Source organism: Rhineura floridana, chromosome 5, assembly GCF_030035675.1.
Source record: "Rhineura floridana isolate rRhiFlo1 chromosome 5, rRhiFlo1.hap2, whole genome shotgun sequence".
Lineage (NCBI taxonomy): Eukaryota > Metazoa > Chordata > Lepidosauria > Squamata > Rhineuridae > Rhineura > Rhineura floridana.
The window spans coordinates 52,308,006-52,326,325 of record NC_084484.1 but is presented as its reverse complement, the minus strand read 5'-3'; the positions used below and the strand labels follow the sequence as shown (position 1 = coordinate 52,326,325).

General features: G+C 42.5%; 1 protein-coding gene across 4 annotated transcripts in view; it reads left to right on the top strand.

Moving 5' to 3' along the window:
• The window catches only part of GAS6 (growth arrest specific 6), an 84,690-nt gene that overhangs the window by 27,999 nt on the left and 38,371 nt on the right, over window positions 1-18,320 (top strand). For all 4 annotated transcript variants that reach the window (XM_061626724.1, XM_061626722.1, XM_061626723.1 and 1 more), the window contains 2 exons: window positions 7,452-7,476; window positions 8,104-8,166. In XM_061626724.1, the coding sequence (XP_061482708.1) occupies window positions 7,452-7,476; window positions 8,104-8,166 (88 nt within the window). The remainder of the gene's footprint in view (window positions 1-7,451; window positions 7,477-8,103; window positions 8,167-18,320) is intronic.

The window sequence follows — 18,320 nt, the reverse complement described above, 5'->3', positions numbered from 1 at the left end:
TAAGCATGCAGATTATCAGACCTGCCTTTCCCCTCTCCTCTCCCTTCCTCCTCCCTTCTTCCTCCCCTCCCCTCTTCTTTCTTCCACCTCCACTGCCCACTCCAGGCTTCCCTCCCTATGGTCAGTTTTACCTATCTTAAGCATGATTGCACGGGAGTAAATCCCACTGAACTCAATAAATATGCAAATGCCTCCCTTCCTCCTCCCCTTCCCATCCCCTGTGGTCAGTTTCACCTATCCTAAGCATGATTGCAGGAGAGTAAATCCCACTGAACTCAATAAACATGCAAATGATCAATCCATTCTCAGCAAACTTGCACAGAATCCCATTTCTTAACTTCTGGACTGAAAAGCAGGGAAATTCACTAATAGGCAAAAAACCTTGCGGTTTAAGTATGTACCTATAGCCAACAGATATTTCTATCACTTTAAAAAGCAGGGAAATTTGGCAGCTATAGTGAATGCACCAGGGGAGCAGGAGTCCTGACCTCCTCTGTGAGATATTGTACTATCCTACAAATTTGTAAAAATGCAAACACAATTTGGGTTGGTCTTTCACAGTCCAATCCACTTCCTGTGTAGCTTGAAGAATTTGGTAATTTGCCTCTGAGCATATGGCGGGTGGTGGCAACACCTGCAATCAGCCCAAATAACATAAACAAGACATGTGCTGTGCTGATCTTGTTTTAGCAGGGAGGAAGCAACTATATTAAAACAATTGATATAGTTCAGATAGTCACTTTAAATATGTTTGATTTACTTTGCAATTTTAGTGTAGTTTCCTATAGGAAATCATTATCTTTCGCTTCTGTTTCAGTGAATATGTGAAGTACGGCAACACTTTGCAACACTAAAAAACAGCTCCAAAAACAATTGTGGAATAATGACACTGACTGTTCTGCATAATAGTGTACAATGGACATGAGGAGTGTCTCAGTTAAAACAGTGGGAGATGAAATATATTCTAGCAAAATTCTAGGTGTGCTCTATATTTTTAATTGACCATGCCCATATTTCCTTAGGTGGAGTAGTTTAAGCATAGCAGGCTGAAAACATGCATCTTGGGCAGGCCAAGTTTGTTTTTCCAACAGCTATAGTCATTGCTTAAGTAGCAACATATTGTAATCTCTCTGATTTTACATCAAACTGCAGTTTCAGATTCAACTGTTAATATGCCCAAAATAGAAACAGAGCATAACCTCCAGTTTGAAACAAAAAAGGCTATCTTCACCATCATATGACATCGACCAATAAAAAGACTTTGAAATTAATAAAAATAAATTTGACACAGATTTCTAGGATGAATCATGAGAGAAATATAATTTTCTAGGTTAGATTCTCTGTAGAAACAGTAGTAACAAAGAAAATAAGCAAAGTAAGAAGAACACCAACAAACATACAAAAATGTAATTCTCCATCTTTGGAGATTGCAGGTGTTGCCACCACTCACCATATGCTCCGACGCACATGTTACCAAATTCTTCCAAGCTACACAGGAAGTGGATTGGACTGTGAAGGACCAACCCAAATTGTGTTTGCATTTTGACAAATTTGTAGGGCAGTACAATATCTCAGAGAGGAGGTCAGGTCTCCTGCTCCCCTGGTGCATTCATTATAGCTGCCCGATTTCCCTGCTTTTTAAAGTTTGATAGAAATATCTGTTGGCTATAGGTACATTCTTAAATTGCAAGGTTAGTAAATTTTCTTGGGAGGATTTTACTAAAATATTCCTATGTGGGTCCATGGCTTTATACCAGTTTAGATTCATGCCCCAGGACCTTAAGGATGTTTAGGGTTGTAAAAGTATGCACTGCAGCTATATCCCTGGGTGGAAAAGTGTGATTAATTGGTCCAGTGACAGCAGAAACTCCCTGATTTGGACTTCTCTGCAGTTCAACCAGTTTCAAAGCTGGCTGTTCAAATATGGGAAGACGAGTTTCCTTTAAGGATCCTGAAGTGGCCATTAATGCCATTATGATTTAAATGCACAGCAACTTTGTTGGGTGGGCAACTATTTAGCTGTTTTCCAATGCTTTCACCTCCCTCTGCTATGTCAGCCCACCTCCTGGGATTGGCCACAGGACAGTTTAGGTCTACTGCTTTATGAACAGCTTCAGCTTCTGTGCCAGCAGGTGTTTCTGCCAGTTACAGGATCTGCTGCTGTACATTCCCTGCTACTGTGCCCACTTGGGGGTTCAGTTTTAGGCTGACTGTATGCAGTGAGATAGGCGGGAGTCTATAGACTACTGAAAGGTTTGGGAGACAAGAGACTGGGCCTCAGATGGTGATGCCCACAGCTCACCTGAACTTTAAATTAAGTGGGAAAATGGTGAATTGGGAAGCCTGAGGCAACTTTGCCTTTCACCCGTTTTTCCTACCATCTATTATTTCTGTCGTGCTATGTTGAAGAAATACCAGAAAACTGGCTTTTATATACCTGACCAGCAAAAGGCTCATTGAAAGTTTTATTTTCAGTATTTTCCTGGACTGGAGTTTTAACACTCTCACCCAACCTAAAGGGATCACCAACAGCAATGTTTTGACCCATCCCCAATGGTGTCCCGGAGCATGCCAGTTTACTTTCTATTTTCTGGGATGAATAAGGGAAATTAAACAAATTTGCAGGTAGAAATTTGTTGTTTCTGTTGGACCTAATAAAAAACATTACGCTTCTGTGGTCATTCATTCATTCATTGGTGATCACTCATGGCCGAGTAAGATTGTCTTCCAGGGTAAAGTCTTTAACAGTGGGCCCGTAAGTGACTGTGGAGGCCAATTCTGGATCCACACAGCCTCCCACAGGGAGGACATAGGTTTCCAGATGGAAGATGGTCATGATGAGGATTTGCTTGACGTGCCTTCCGCTTAGCTTGTTTGTCCCTTTCGCCCTGTACTCGTGTTTCTTCAAAGTCCATAGCACCTTTGATAATGGCCGACCTCCAATTGGGACGCTCATGGGCCAAGGCTTTGAGAGAAGGAAGTGTTAGTCTCCTTGTATTTTCACATAGCTTAAAGTTTTGGGATAACCTCTTATACTATACCGATGGAGTTTTTCCTCTGATTAATTGTATTTTATCTTGTTTGTTCACCGCCCTGAGAGCTATTCTGCTAAGGGCGGTATATAAATTGAAATAATAAATAATAATAAATAATGACACCATGTTCAAGTCATCTGCAAGATGCAGTAACTTGTCTGCCTTGGACCTGAGAGGTTATTTGTTATGGAACAAGTGATGGCTGGTGAGTTTGTTTTATTGTTTGTTCTAGAAGTTATGTTTATACATGTTATTCTGGACAGTGCTGGTACTTGGTTGACTACTGTTTTCTGTAAATAAAGTTGGCTCTGATTTTTTTTAAAAATCCTACCCTTGTAAACCAGGTCAATGTTTGTTCCTTTTGTTGCAACTCTTCTTAGAATATCTCTATTTTTGTAGTTAGGTTTGTTATCACAAGGAATGATCATTAATTTATCTTTTGATGCTGCAGTCAAAATAACAAAGAGATCAATGGTACTTGAAACTGAATTAATTGTATTAATGCTACAGTTTTGAACAAGATTTATTCTGAAATCACTTAATATATATTACATATGTATATTACAGATATGTTAGCTTATTGTAACAGTGATAGGCCAAGATTATTTTCCTGTTATAGATGGAAATGTGAGATGAAGAGAGCTTACTTAACATAATTCAGTGAGTTGGTTGTTAAACTGGATTTGATTTACAGATATTAAGAACATATCTGAAGAACATAGCTTCTACTCTAAATTGCTATACTACACCAACCCTCTTATATAAAGATAGTTGCAAGTAAGTGTTCTCCTGTGTGTTATAGTCTTTCTCCCCTTCCTTCTCTTTACCAAATCAAAAAGGTACTGAAAGTTTGGTGGACTTAAGAAGTCTTCCTTCATCAAACTAATGAGTCTTTGAGCTATTTCCCAGAAATGGTATTTAAGTTGGGCTCAGGGCCAAATTAGACGTCACATGAGAATTACTATAAAATTCATGTTTTGGAGGTGGGGTGGGGAGGGAATACTGGATAGAAGCCTCAGGAGGCTACAGAATTGATCAGAAGGGTGAGGAGGAATGATCAGCCCTTTCCCCACCTGCCTTTTTTCTGAAGAAGCACACCCCTGCTGCTTCCCCCTCCCCATAGTGAGACAAATTCAGGTACTATCTCCACCCCTGCTGTAGGAGAAAAGAAACTTGGACGGCAATTTCGATAGGGAGAACACCTGACAGGAGAAGAGTTTAACATCTCCCTCCTCCCTTCCCCAACCCACCTGCTTGTTCATGCTTGCATGAGGTTGCTTTTCATTGAAGAGAGAGAAAGATGGAGAAAAGTTAAAAGCTTCTGCATGAAATTTCCAGTTTGGCAACCCCAAGCCTTGAATAATATCCAAGCCATGAAACTGTGTAACTCATGCTATGGCAAATGAGCCTGATGTAGCTGATTGTTTATCAGGAGCTTGATGGTGGGAAGTGCTACCTCTTTCTTTCAAAATCTTTTGAAATCAGTCCTTCTCGTATTCTGTGTCTTGTTGTGGTTCTATATTTATAAATGCTATTGCAGTTGCTGTAGTTCTCAAAGTATCATTATATGAAGATGGAAATAACATCACATTTATAGTCATTATATGAAGATGGAAATAACATTTCATTTATAGTGATTGCTTCTAAGGACTTGGGCAAGAAAAAGATGCATAATTTTAAAAAAGTTTTATGTGATAGCATTTCTACTAAATATTCCTGCGTGCTCAGTTCCCTACATAAGAGGAAATAATTTGGTGCCTCTATAGAGCAAGTGTACCTTTGTTCTGAATGATGCTGCCACCTTGACCTTAACTAACTTTTTCCTATATAGGATGTAATTTGCTCTTCCTGTCAGATTAATCCTTTAGCTATAAGAGGAACAGAAACGCCAATCTACTGAGTTTCGGAAGCCTGAAAAATTGAAACAGTCATGTGCAGGAAAGGGCTATTTCCAGCTCAGCTCAGCTCAACTCTCCTTCTTCTCCTCCTCCTCCTCCTCCTCTCTCAAAAGTAAACGAAACTATTTGGCCTTTGCAGATATTTAAAGTCACAGATGAAATGTCTTAAGAGCGGCTCATTTGACTGTCATAGAAAAATTCTGGATTAAATGTGTTTAAGCTGCGTAATAAATGAGAAACGTTCAGGCATCAGAAACTTACAAGTGCCAATGCAGTAGGGCCCTGCATTTCGGCGACCCACTAATACAGCGGCTTTCAATTAGACTAAGGCCCCACTCATACGGTGCTTGTTCTGCTTTTACGGTGTTTTTCAGGCATCGGGCGCCATTTTATTGACAGAGTTCCACTTTTCAGCGGGTTTCGCTTTTAGGCGGGGGTCTGGAACGTAACCCGCCATATGAGTGGGGCACTACTGTAGTTTAGAATTTATTGTGGGCATCTTGATGCGTTTTTCATGATCTTGGCCTTGGAGGACTCCCCCCCCCCAGTTCCTTTAAAGGCTGGGCTATTTAAATCCTTGTTACTTCCTTGGCTTGTAACTCAGTGCTGTCACTCTAAGGTGCACTGATTTTGCACCAGCTTCTTTTCCTGGAATATACCCTGAAAACAGCTGCTGATGTTTGTAACAACTCCTGGGTAGAATCAACATTTGGTGTTCCACTCCAAAGTCTAGTGCAGACAGACAGTAGTAATTGTTTCACCACTATCATCTTTTTTGTGTGTGTTTGAGGGTCCAAAAGAGAATTTACAAAATAAAAATCTGGTGGTGGTGAGACTTGAAATTGTTAGGTGCTTGGAAGGATTTGGGACGATTGTTACTAGAAACCTGATATGGACAGGTTTGGACATTTGCTTTTGCTGAAAAGCTGATGTGTCAACTGAAAGTGGCCAGAGGACTAATGGACTTGGACTCATTTTATGGTACATAGCAAACATTATTACGTCCAGTTTGGGGGATCATGGACAATGGAACGCATTGGAGAGATCTGCTTGAATGACACTGAGAAAACACCACGGTCACTGCCTAACTCTTGTTACCCATTGTTCATATTCACCTGATTTTTATGATCATAGTTTTGTTGTATGGAAAAAAGGGTAATTTGTATGGCTGGCTGTTGCAAGGTTTTTAATAGTTTTGTGGAGATCAGCTCGCTTTCCTTGTGATATTCAGATTTGTTGGGTGGGAGAGTTCATGCCTCACAATTGAAACTGAGTCTTCTCCAGCTAGTAGATTTGTATTGCAGATCTGGCACTTAGCTGGGAAGCACTGGTGTAGTGGTAAATTTTGAAGGCGCCATCTCTGTTATCTTTTCAGCGCCTACTTGAAGACCTTCCTCTTTCAACAAGCTTTTAAGTTGAGACCTTATCCCAGTCTGCAACCGTGTTGGAATTGCTTTTTAATATGTTTTTAAACCTCCTTTAAAAACAAAAATGTTTTTAAACCTTTTTTTAAATGATGTTTTTAAACCTTTTTTCTTAAATGTTTTTAAAGATGTTTTACTATATTTTAAAGTCTGTTTTTATGATGTTTTAAAGGGTTTTTAGTGCTTTTGTTTGCCGCCTTGGGCTCCTACTGGGAGGAAGGGCAGGATATAAAATAAATAAATAAATAAATAAGTGCAGGTGTTGATAGTGACAGTCCCCTTTGCCATACTCTGAAGGTGAGTATACTTATAGCCATGCCTACAAGGAGAGTCTGAAAAGGCCACCACGCATATATGCTTCCCACTAAAGAGCAGCACAGCAGTACATAGCATGACGCTTGATTCATTAGGATAAGCTGGCAGTTGTAGAGTAGTAAACTGGCAAAGGGTAGTGTAGCAGTTACTATATTGAACTTTTGGGCCTGTCACTGTCTGAGCCTACTGTACCCCACAGAGTTAATAGTATGAGGACAAAGTGGGGGTCCCTCCCTCCCATGTGTATCATTATGGTGCTCTGAAAGGTGATGTCAACACTCCTGCTCCAAAAGAAGTCTTGGAACTGTGCTTTCCTATGTTCCTTCTCCACAATGCCACTATTGGGAGAGCTCCATTTCTAGTGGAAGAAGAATAAACTGCCTCTTTAAACAATCTCAGCCCTTCCAACAAGTTTCTGAGAGCTGCTGGGGATCTGTCAACTGGGAAGACCCTATTTTCAAGCGTGCAGCTCAAGCCCTCTTAGCCAGCAGATTTACTAGTGGGTAAGTAACTCAAGGTGAGCTACTTACTCATAGGTATTCTGCTACTACTCTTTGGATGTGTGTGGCTTTAGCTTCAGAAATGCTGCAGAATGAGGAAGGCAAGAAGAAACAATTTGTGTCTTGTTATGGAAAAAGATTGGTACAATGCACATACCCTAAGACCTGATTAAGATGACATTGCTCAACTATCAAAGTGTCAGTAGTTTATTTTAATATTAATGCAATTGTGTATGAAATGTATTTATCTAATAACGGTTTGCTTTTTCTCTCTGACAGGACTATTTTTACCCGAGATATTTGGGTGAGTTCCAGTTATACCTTTTCAATATGTGGTAATGCTGCTTTGTTGTCCCTTTTTATGAGCAATCAATATCTTCCCAAAGAAGTGCATCATAACAGTGTACATCTTATTAGCTTAAAAGAGACCAAGTTGCTTTGCTGCTGCTTTAAAAAGTTGGCATACTTTTATATGTGTACATCTACAGTGTAATGGAGTTACAATAACTGGCTGCGATTCAGAGAGACGTAGTCCTTCAGAATCTGATTATTACACTATTATATTTGTGTTGTACATGTAAACACTAGAATCTTAAGAAAATAGTCTGTTTTGAGTGACTTCCTCACAATATTTTTTTTCTGAACTAGGAAAAAAATCTAGGTACTAATATCTGTTACACCCTTGCAGCATCTGATAGAAGAATTGCATTGCAAAGTAGCATTTCAATAAACCTTGGGGCCAAAATATTTTGATGAAATGAATAACATTTATAGTATTTGGGTGTGTGCGTGTATATTACAAGACATTTGTAGTCGAAATAGAACAAACAAGTAAACATGCTTGTTAGGAAATATTAGGACATCAGAAGTTGGTTAAGTTAATAATTTTTAATTTAAATTTAATAATGTTGGTGTATTTTTTGTTCTTCAGCATGTATTCATAAGTATGGCTCACCATATACAAGAAGTCCAGATTTTCATACATGCGTGCATAGTAAGTATTTTTCATCTTTCTATATATTACTAATAAAGTATTGTTGGCTTTTGTCTGGCTTAGGTGAGGAGCTATTCCAGTCCACGCTCACCTCTGTTTATACTGTCCATGCTCCTTGTAACTCTTTCAGTCAGATTTTTACTTTGCTCCACTGAGAAAACATTGGCTGTGTTCAGACATTGTAATAAACCATGGTCGTGACAGTCAGTGGTGTAATAGACTAGGAATGAGAAGTGCAGCTCTTGTACTTTTTTATTTTTTTGTTAAAGTAGGTGTAATGTCATCAAACGTTGTTGGGGTTGGAGGGCAGGCCTGGCCTGGCACATGATCCCTTTGTTAGATAGGCTAGGCTCAGATAGTGACTGATTTTACCCAGATATCACATCAGAGATGTGAACCCAGATTTCCCCAGCTGAAGTCCAACACGCTAATCACTGCACCACCTTTTGCCAGCTCTCTATTTGATGATTGTTGATACTAATAAAATGGGTATGATGCTGTGTCCTGCTGCTCTGTAGGTTATAGATATAAAGAATCAACTCAGTTTCCTGCAGTTTTGGACTCTTTGGGAATGGGGCTATGGGGCTGAGCTTCAGCACTTCAAAATTTGCCAATACATCATGGGTGTCAGAAATGAGTCTAACCTCCCCCAAAGCTCTCTCCCTCTCCTTGCCCTCTCGCTATAAGAAGGAGTTGGGAAACTTTCCGTTCTGATTTTTCAGTTAACCACAATTTAGCATTGTGACTGAACCCTATACTGTGGTTAATCTCAACTATTATTTGTTGAAAAGCCAGCTCCTTAAACTGGGCAGAATCCAGCTGATCCTCCCCTACATCTGTTGCTAAACTAACTGGGGAGGAAAGGTGATTATTGCCGATTCCCTGCCCCCTTGGAGGCCCTCAAATCTGTGCTGGAAGGTCCTTCAACTCTCCAGAAGAGATTTGTTTTTTGGGGGGTGCTGGGGGAATTGTCAAAAATAGTCTCTGCTCCTCCATAGCAAGATGCCTCTGGCTGGATCAGTATCCCTTGCACAAGGGGCACTATAATGCTTCATGGCTCTGCAGTTAGGAAGGTGGGGGGGGAATAATGCAATCACTCTTTGAGTTGAAAGAATATATATAAAAAAATTAAAACTAAAAGAACTTAACACAACCAGTATATGAACAGTAACAGTTCATGCACAATTAAAACACACCACAATGGCCCAACCCCAAACCACTGTTAGTTACTTGCCAAAAGCTACTTCAAGTAAATGAATTAACAATGTCAGTTAACTGTTTTTATTTAGATGGCAACGTCTGTATTTGATCTTTCTTTCTGCTTTCTCCTATACCCATACCCTTCCCTTCTTTGTCAGGTCTCTCTGTCCATCTCCTTCAACACTTTGCTGCTTTCCTTCTTCTCTTCTTTCCAGTCTCTGCTCCATACCGATAGTCCTTCCTTAATGGACTCCCACTTTCCTTTCTTGCCATTCTGTGTTCCTTCCATTTGCACAGCTCATATTCTAAGGATCTTAGAAACAGGCATTACAGCATCAATTGGATCCAACCCTATGGTTTGACATTGGCTTGTTACAGCAATTCATAGTTAAGGTTAGCCACAGTTTGTTGGGTTCAGATGACATGGTAAGCTGCGCTTTATCAGAAGCAAAAGCTGCTGAACTCATCCTTGTGGCTGTGCTGGGGGAGGGGGATCACACCAGGCTTGTTTAGGCTTGTAATGATAAACTGTGGTTTAGCATGATGTCCAAACCAGCCCATGGTTCTCTTATCTCTCCAAGATTGTTAAGTTTATAGCTTGGTTTGACCTGACATTTCCCTCCCGTTACTTCTCAAAATGAATTGGAAAAATATTCTGGAGTATTATTCAGTTGACAAAAAGTATAAATTCAAAGTAGTTATGAGATTACCATGTCTTTAATCTTGTAAAAGTGCACAAAAGTTAGTATCCCAAAAAGTTTTTATTAGCCACATACTTCTGTAAGCAGTTTCATTTCTTTATTAAAAATGTTTATAACCTGCTCTTCATCTATTCTATACAGATACCATGGCAGGTACCATGTTCAGAACATAAAATGAATAAATTGTACAATAATCAGCTGTGAAAAACAGTTGGTTATCTGATTTAATTTTTGTGTGGTTTTTGTTGTGTTTAAATAATTGTTGTAAGCTGCTTTGATATTTTATGTAATTGCTGTACACAAGATTTTTTTATAAATAAATGAATAAAAATCTTGTGAAAGTGAGTTCCACAGTTCAGCTATGTGCTATGTGAAGTAGCACTTTATTTTGTATGTTGCGAATCTTCCAACATTCAGCTGCATCGAATAGCCATGAGTTCCAGTATCATGAGAGAGGGAGAAAAACTCTGCCCATTTCTTCCACACCATGCATAACTTTGTACACTTCTGTCTGGTCCTTACTAAAAAGTCCAAAATGTATCCTTTCCTCATACTGGAGTTGCTCCAGCTTCTTGATCATTTTGGTTGCCCTTTTCTGAGCTTTTTCAGCTCTACAGTATCCTTTTTGAGGTGCAGCAACCAGAACTGTACACAGTATTCAAAGTGCAGCTTCCCCATAGATTTTTATTTGTGGCATTATGGTATTGGCAGGTTTATTTTCCTAATGAACCCTAACATGGAATTCACCCTTTCCACACAGTGGGCCATCCATCATGACCCCAAGGACTCTTTTCTGGTCAGTCACTGCCAGTTCAGACCCCATTAATAAATACTGTAAGAAAATTTAGGATTTTTCCCCAATGTGGGTCACTTTACACATGCTTACATTGAATTGCGTTTTTCATTTTAATGCTATTCATCCAGCTTGGAGAGATCCTTGTGTAGCTCCTTACAATTCCTAGATTTTTATCACCCTGAACAATTTGGTGTCATCAGCAAACTTGGCTACCTCCCTGCTCACACCTTACTCCAGGTCATTTATGAACAAGTTAAAAAAAACCAGTCCCAAGACCAATCATTGAGGAACTTTAATTCCTACATCCCTCCATTAGGAAAATTTTGCATTTATTCCTACTCTTTGCCTCCTGCTCCTTAATCAGCTACTGATCTGTAAGAGGATCTATCTTCTCCCATGACTGCTGAGGTTATTCATGAGTCTTCATTGAAAGGAGGGAATTTATCAAAAGCTTTAAAAAAGTCTTAAGTGCACACTGTTGACGGGAGTGTTCTTTCCTGTTCCCTGATCTCTTAAGACTTTGCAACTGCACTGGAGGGAGAGGAAGTGCCTGAGTTTTAGAGAGCTGGTTGGTTCCTCCAATAACATTTTAAACAAATTAAATTACTAAATTATTGTAGATCTTGAGAGTCCATAAAACTCTTTGGGAGCCAGATCCAGTTTGCAGGCCACAAGTTTGCCACCCCTGGTGTTTACGAGTGCAGCCTAAGTGTTTTACTACAAACTGGTCAAATGGGTTATGTAATCCTGACAAGTGTAGGGAGTTTTTCACTAAAAGAGATGCTACTTAAGCTTTCAAGATCAGAACCCATCAGCATTGTGACACTAAAAAGTTAACAGATGTGGTAGTAACTTAATTCTGGGATTAATGTGCAAAATCTCAGAGTTGCTGCCTACAAAACCTTTTTTTACTCAATACAAAAGAACCTCCTTTGCAGTGATTTAGAGCTACTCTGCCCAGTCATCAGTTGCCTGTGTGGTTGTGATATAAAATAAAGTTCCAGCGGCAGTTTTCTGTGGGCACCAGAGTACCTGCCCATGGACTTCTTTCCCTCTCCCCATTTAGCTGCAGCGTTTCCTCCTTGCATTGTCGCTACCATTCATGCCTGTGAATTGGCCCAAAGGGAGAATGCAGATGAACAAGTCAGCAGATGCAGAGTTGAGTTGAGTTGACTTGGGCTGCTACCTGAAAGCAGGCTTTTAACTGGAGCAAGCATCAGTGGTGGGAGCCTGCAAAGACAACAAGGTGATGCGATGAGCAGTAGTTGCCTCCTACATTAATAAATGCCAGCACAGTCATATTATACCCCCTTGTTCTTTCCTTGGTTGCAAGGATACAACTCTTGTCTGAGCATAAGCACAAGGCTAAAGATGGCAACAGCAGTGGAATTTGCTCGTTTCAGTCTGGTCCATGAGCCTCAGCAGGTGACATGGCTAGCTTTACAACGGGGTTTCTTATGTTCTACCTTCAGGGCCCACTTGAGATAGCTGAAAATTATGGAGGCCCACCAATCACAAGGCAAAATTTGGCAAAATCACCTGGCAATTACTGACATAATTTTCTGCTGATATTGAAACCATCTTTGGAAACTGCTTTGTTCTTTGCCACAGTGTTTTAAGGCATTCCATCTCTCAGCTTTCCTCAAGCTAAGTACAGACATTTGCCCTGGAACACTGATAGCTTGTGCCCACTAGACCTGGTAGGGCTGCCACAGGCCAAGTTCTGGTTTTCTCCCCATCCTCTTATATTGCAAACATACTGTGGACATTTAAGCATTGCAGTTTTATGAATAGCACCTAATTTAACTGTAAAGTGTCTTTCTTTGGTTTGGAAGGGGTCCCTGCTGTCATAGTTGCTTCTCTGCTGGGAAAAAAGTTGTGGAACCTCCACCTGTTTGCAAGCAAATAGCGGACACTTAAACATTGCCGTTTTAGTTAAAATTTAGTCCTATGCTCACTCTCATGAGAGTGCACACAGTTAAGTCATACCTCTTCAGTAGTGAACAGAAACCTAGGTTTCTGCTCATTTAGTAATGTTCTCCCAATCCTGTTTTTGCACACGCACGAGTGACTGAGTGAGTTAGTTGCTGGAAACTCATATTTAGTAGGCACTACAAAAGGCTTTAGTCCTATGCTTGCTCTCATTAGTAAGCCCCACAAAACACAATGGGGTTTACTTACTTCTGAATAAGATGAATAGGATTGTGGACCAGCAGGACTTGGAAAGTTCATTTTAAAAAGGAACAAAATAGTTCAGTTCAAGTTAACCCAAAAGCACGTTTAGTTCATAAGAATTTCTCCTTACCACAAATCTGTTAAAGATGCAAGAGTCCTGCTCTCCCTGAACACCAACCCTAAACCCTGCAAAGAACTCAAGTGAAGAGTAAAAAAAGAAAACATTTAAGCAACTTGATAATATATTTTTAAATTAAAAAATACTTAAAATGAGCATCTGTAATTGTGTAAACGTAGTGGTTAAAATGTTGGACTAGGACCTGGAAGACCAGGGTTCAGTTCTACACCCACTTAATTGAACACAATGGGGCTTCCTTGTAAGTAAAATGAATAGGATTATGTTAGTTACAACAGCTGAATCATACCTTCCCGTTGGTGTAGTTAACCATTACATATGTGAGATTGTGTCACTTCTATGGTAAAAACAGCAAATATTACATTCAGATGTTTTATTTAAGTTATGTCTAGCTTATTCCCTGGTGCACAGAAAGAACATCCCAGATCTGGAGCTGTGTTTTTAAGTATCATGGCTAAAGATCTCCAGAGGAGTTTCTTTTTTGCCCAGCCTGCCTTTGCAAGCAGGCAAGACGGCAGCAGCAACCTGGCCAGGGGATGAGCAGTTGGCTGGTGTACTGCGCTGAGGCAGCAGTGGTGTTTATCCAGGGGGCTGCAGCAGCCTGGGTGGGTGAGCAGGAGACTGGTCTGTGGCTTGACTGCATGGCGGTACTGTTTGTCTGGAATGCCAGTGGTAGTGTAGTGGAGGAACAAGTGAGGGGAATGGGGTTGCCTGGGGGGTGGCAGTCAAAGTTGAGATTGGGAGTTGGCGAGCGGGGGGCAGATCCCCTCTGGTGTTGAATATGAATGTAAAAAACAAAAGGGACTAGGCTATAGCAAATGTACTGAATATGAATATAAGGAACAGAGAAGGGACTGGATTATAGCTTTGGAGGGGTTGGGGGTTTAGGGTGGGCAGTGCCACACCTGTACTTAGTTATGGGCCTCCAAGTTCTGGAAGTATTGTGACTCAGCCTCCCCATTTAAGGCAAAATTTGCTGATACAGAGGTTCTAAGTGAGCTGTGGGCATGATTAAGTTTGCAAGAGGTTCTAATTTGGCTGTTGAGACAAATTTCCCTAAGCCACACCTACCTACTCCTGACATTGCATATGATGTCAGGTGTGGGGCAGATAAAGGTATGGCTTGCAGGCACCACCAACCAGCTGATCAGAGGTGTCTGCAAACTCCTGAGCCCACATGGTTTGAGAAACACTGCTTTAGAAAACTGCTTTTGAACTGGAAAAGTCAATGTTTACATATAATTGCTGTGGGGTGAAGTGAAGGTTCCAGTTCCTCCCGCATGGCAAGATCACTGTTTACCTTGAATAAAACTTTTGGTTGTTTCAGGACAAGGTGAACAGCACTCATATCCCATGGATGTGAATTCCTATAGGCATAAGAAAATTTAAATATTGTGGAGAAAACCTCAACTCAAGGTGGCTTATCCATGGCCATGTGAATGTGCTTGTGATAATGCTACTTGTCCTCTCGAACTTTGCCCTTCTTGGCTTATTAAAGCTTGTCGAGGGGGTTTGACTGAGTGGATTCAGGGTGTGGTCAATGCATTGTTGCATGAGAGAGTGGTTCCAGCCACCCTGCAAGAGGTGGTGATCTAACCGCTCCTGAAAAAGCCCACCCTGGACCCATTGGTTTGTGACAACTACCGCCCAGTTGCAAATACCCTCTTTTTAGGGAAGGTGATCGAGAGGGTTGTGGCTCAGCAATTGCAAGTACTCTTGGATGAAACAAATTATCTTGACCCATTCTAATCTGGGTTCAGACCTAGTTATGGGACTGAATTTGCTTTGTTTGCCTGATGGATGACCTTTATTGGGAGAAGGACAGGGGGAGTGCGACCCTATTATTCTTATTTGAGCTCTCAGAGGCTTTTGATACCATTGACCATGGTATCCTTTTGGGCCAACTTGGTAAGATGGGTATCGGAGGCACTGTTTTCCAGTGGTTCCAATCCTATCTCCAGGGTCATTGTCAGAGAACAGCATTGGGCGATTGTACTTGGGGGCCCTGGCAGCTATGCTGTGGGGTGCCACAGGGTACCATCTTGTCCTCAATCCTGTTTAACATGCATGAAGGCCTTGGGAGCAGTCATCAGGAGATTTGGGGTGAAGTGTCAGCAGTATGATGATGATCCCCACCTTTATTTCTCTGTAACATCTGAATCGGGAGAGGCCATGCAAGCCCTGGACTGCTGCCTGGACTTGGTGGTGGGCTGGATGAGGACAATAAACTGAGTCTGAATCCTAGCATGACATGACATGATATTGGATGAGAACGCAGACCTGGCTTGTATTACGGAGACCTGGCTGGATGAGGCCTCAGCTCCAATACTTGAGGCCATGTGTCCAGCGGGTTTCCAGTACGCATAGCAGCCGAGGATTGGTAGGCGGGGAGGGGGTGTGGCAGTCATCTATCGGGGATCTCTGGTTTTCGCCAGACCTCCTCTCCATGAGACCAAGTTTGTTGATTGCATGTACTGGAGGTTGGGCCCAACAGGCAGTTTAGGGATTCTGCTTGTGTACCGCCCACCCCGCTGCACAGCACACTCCCTGACCGAGGTGCTTGAGGTGGTCTCAGACGTGCGGTTACGTTCCCCCAACCTTTTGGTTGTGGGGGATTTTAATGTACACGCCGAGTCTATCCTCATGGGAGCCCCTCGGGATTTCATTGAAACCATGACTTCTTGGGATCTGCACCTCAGTAATACAGGGCCCACCGATGTAGCCGGTCATGCTATTGACCCTTGTGTTTGTCTCGGGAGGGGAGGGAAGTGTTCTGAAAGGGAGGGTTGTTTCTTCTAACCCTGTGTCATGGTCAGATCACTACCTGGTGAATATAGACCTCTCGATGCCACACACCCTCCATAGGGGACAAGGACCTATTAAGATGGTCCGCCCCAGACGCCTGATGGAACCTCAGGGATTCCTGAATGTGCTGGGTGATTTGGAGCTGACTGAAGGTTGCCCGGTCGAAGCCCTGGTGATGAAGTGGAATCGGGAGATCACTGGGGCTTTGGATCGGGTGGCCCCAAAACGTCCTCTCCCCCTGAATAGAACTCAGACAGCGCCCTGGTATACACCACGGTTGCGGGGTCTGAGGCAGGAGGTGAGATGACTTGAGCGCCGGTGGTGGAAATCTCGCACTGAAGATGATCGGACACTGGTTAGAGCAGCAATAACTGCCTACCAAGTGGCAATAAAGACAACAAAGAGGGAGTTCTTTGCTGCCTCTATTGCGTCAGCAGAGTGTTGTCCCAGGAGATTGTTCCAAGTGGTCCAAAGCCTGGTCGGTCCAGTTGCTCAGGAACCCATGGAACATTCTAAAATCTCCTGTGATACTTTTGCTAAACACTTTGCTGATAAAGTCAAGCGCCTGAAGAGCACGATTCCGCTCGCCGTGGATACAGGTAGTGGGCCAGGGTCGGCCAGTTGCATTCCGGTCTGGTGGGATCGGTTTCAGCCTCTTCTCTCTGAGGAAGTGGACAAGGTGCTCGTTACCGTGAAGCCAACCACCTGTCTGTTTGATCCTTGCCCTTTGTGGCTTGTTATGAGCTGCAAGGAGAGACTGAGCGAAGGGATCAAGGCAATGGTAAATGCATCCTTGAAAGAGGGTGCAATGCCATTAGCCCTCAAGGAAGCGGTGATAAAGCCCATCTTAAAAAAACCCTCCTTGGATCCCCGAGAACTGAATAACTTCCGCCCAGTATCTAACTTACCATTCTTGGGCAAGGTGATTGAGCGAGTGGTGGCCAAACAGTTACAGGCACACTTGGAGGAAACGGATTATTTAGATCCATTCCAATCGGGTTTCAGGACTGGGCATGGAACTGAAACAGCCTTGGTCGCTCTGGTGGATGATATGAGGAGGGCGCTGGATAGTGGGGAGTATACCTTCCTCGTCCTCCTAGATCTCTCAGCGGCTTTCGATACCGTTGACCACGGTATCCTTTTGGATCGCCTTGAGGGATTGGGAATGGGGGGCACTGTTTTACAGTGGTTCCATTCCTATCTCTCAAATAGGCACCAGAGGGTAGCTTTGGGAGATGAGGTTTCAGACCCTTGGTCTCTTAATTGTGGAGTACCACAGAGCTCTATCCTCTCTCCCATGCTGTTTAACATCTATGTGAAACTGCTGGGGGCCATCATCAGGAGTTTTGGGCTGAAGTGTCACCAATATGCGGATGACACTCAGCTCTATCTCTCATTTAAGTCCTCACCAGAGTTGGCTGTAGATACCATGTCCAAGTGCCTGGAATCCGTAAGTGGATGGATGGGAGAGAACAGGCTGAAGCTGAATCCTGACAAGACCGAGGTGTTGCTTGTGGGAGACAAAGGGAGGCTGGGTATTACAGACCTGATGCTTAATGGGGTGAGATTACCCCTGAAAGACCAGGTCCGCAGCCTTGGGGTCATTCTTGACTCCCAGCTGTCCATGGAGGCTCAGGTGTCAGCAGTGAGTCGGGCAGCTTGGTATCAATTACGTCTGATACAAAGGCTGCGTCCCTACCTTTCTGTTCATCTGCTCCCACAAGTGATACATGCCCTGGTCTCCTCTCGCTTGGACTATTGTAATGCGCTCTACGTGGGGTTACCCTTGAAAACGGTCCGGAAGTTACAGCTGGTACAGAATGCGGCGGCGCGCTTGATCAAGCACAGCCGTCGCCGTGATCACATCAGTCCAGTGTTAATGGATCTTCACTGGCTACCAGTTGTCTACCGGGCCCAATTCAAGGTGTTGGTATTGACCTTTAAAACCCTAAACGGTTTTGGCCCAGTTTATCTGAAGGAGCGCCTCCAGAGTCACCAATTATGGCGCCTGACAAGATCAGCCTCACAAGACCTTCTCTTGGTCCCACCGGTTAAAATAGCTAGGCTGGTGCGGACCAGAGAGAGGGCTTTCTCGATTGTGGCCCCCACCCTCTGGAACTCCCTTCCTCTTGATCTTCGACATACTCCCTCCCTGACAGGTTTTCGCCGAGCCTTAAAAACCTGGCTATTCAGGCAGGCCTATGGGATTGGGGAGGGTTAGTTTTATGATGTTTTAATTGGAAACTGATTTTAAATTGACTATGACTGTGTTTTATTTTGTATATTGTATATGATGTATTGTTTTTTATTGTAAGTCGCCTAGAGTGTCCATTAACCTGGA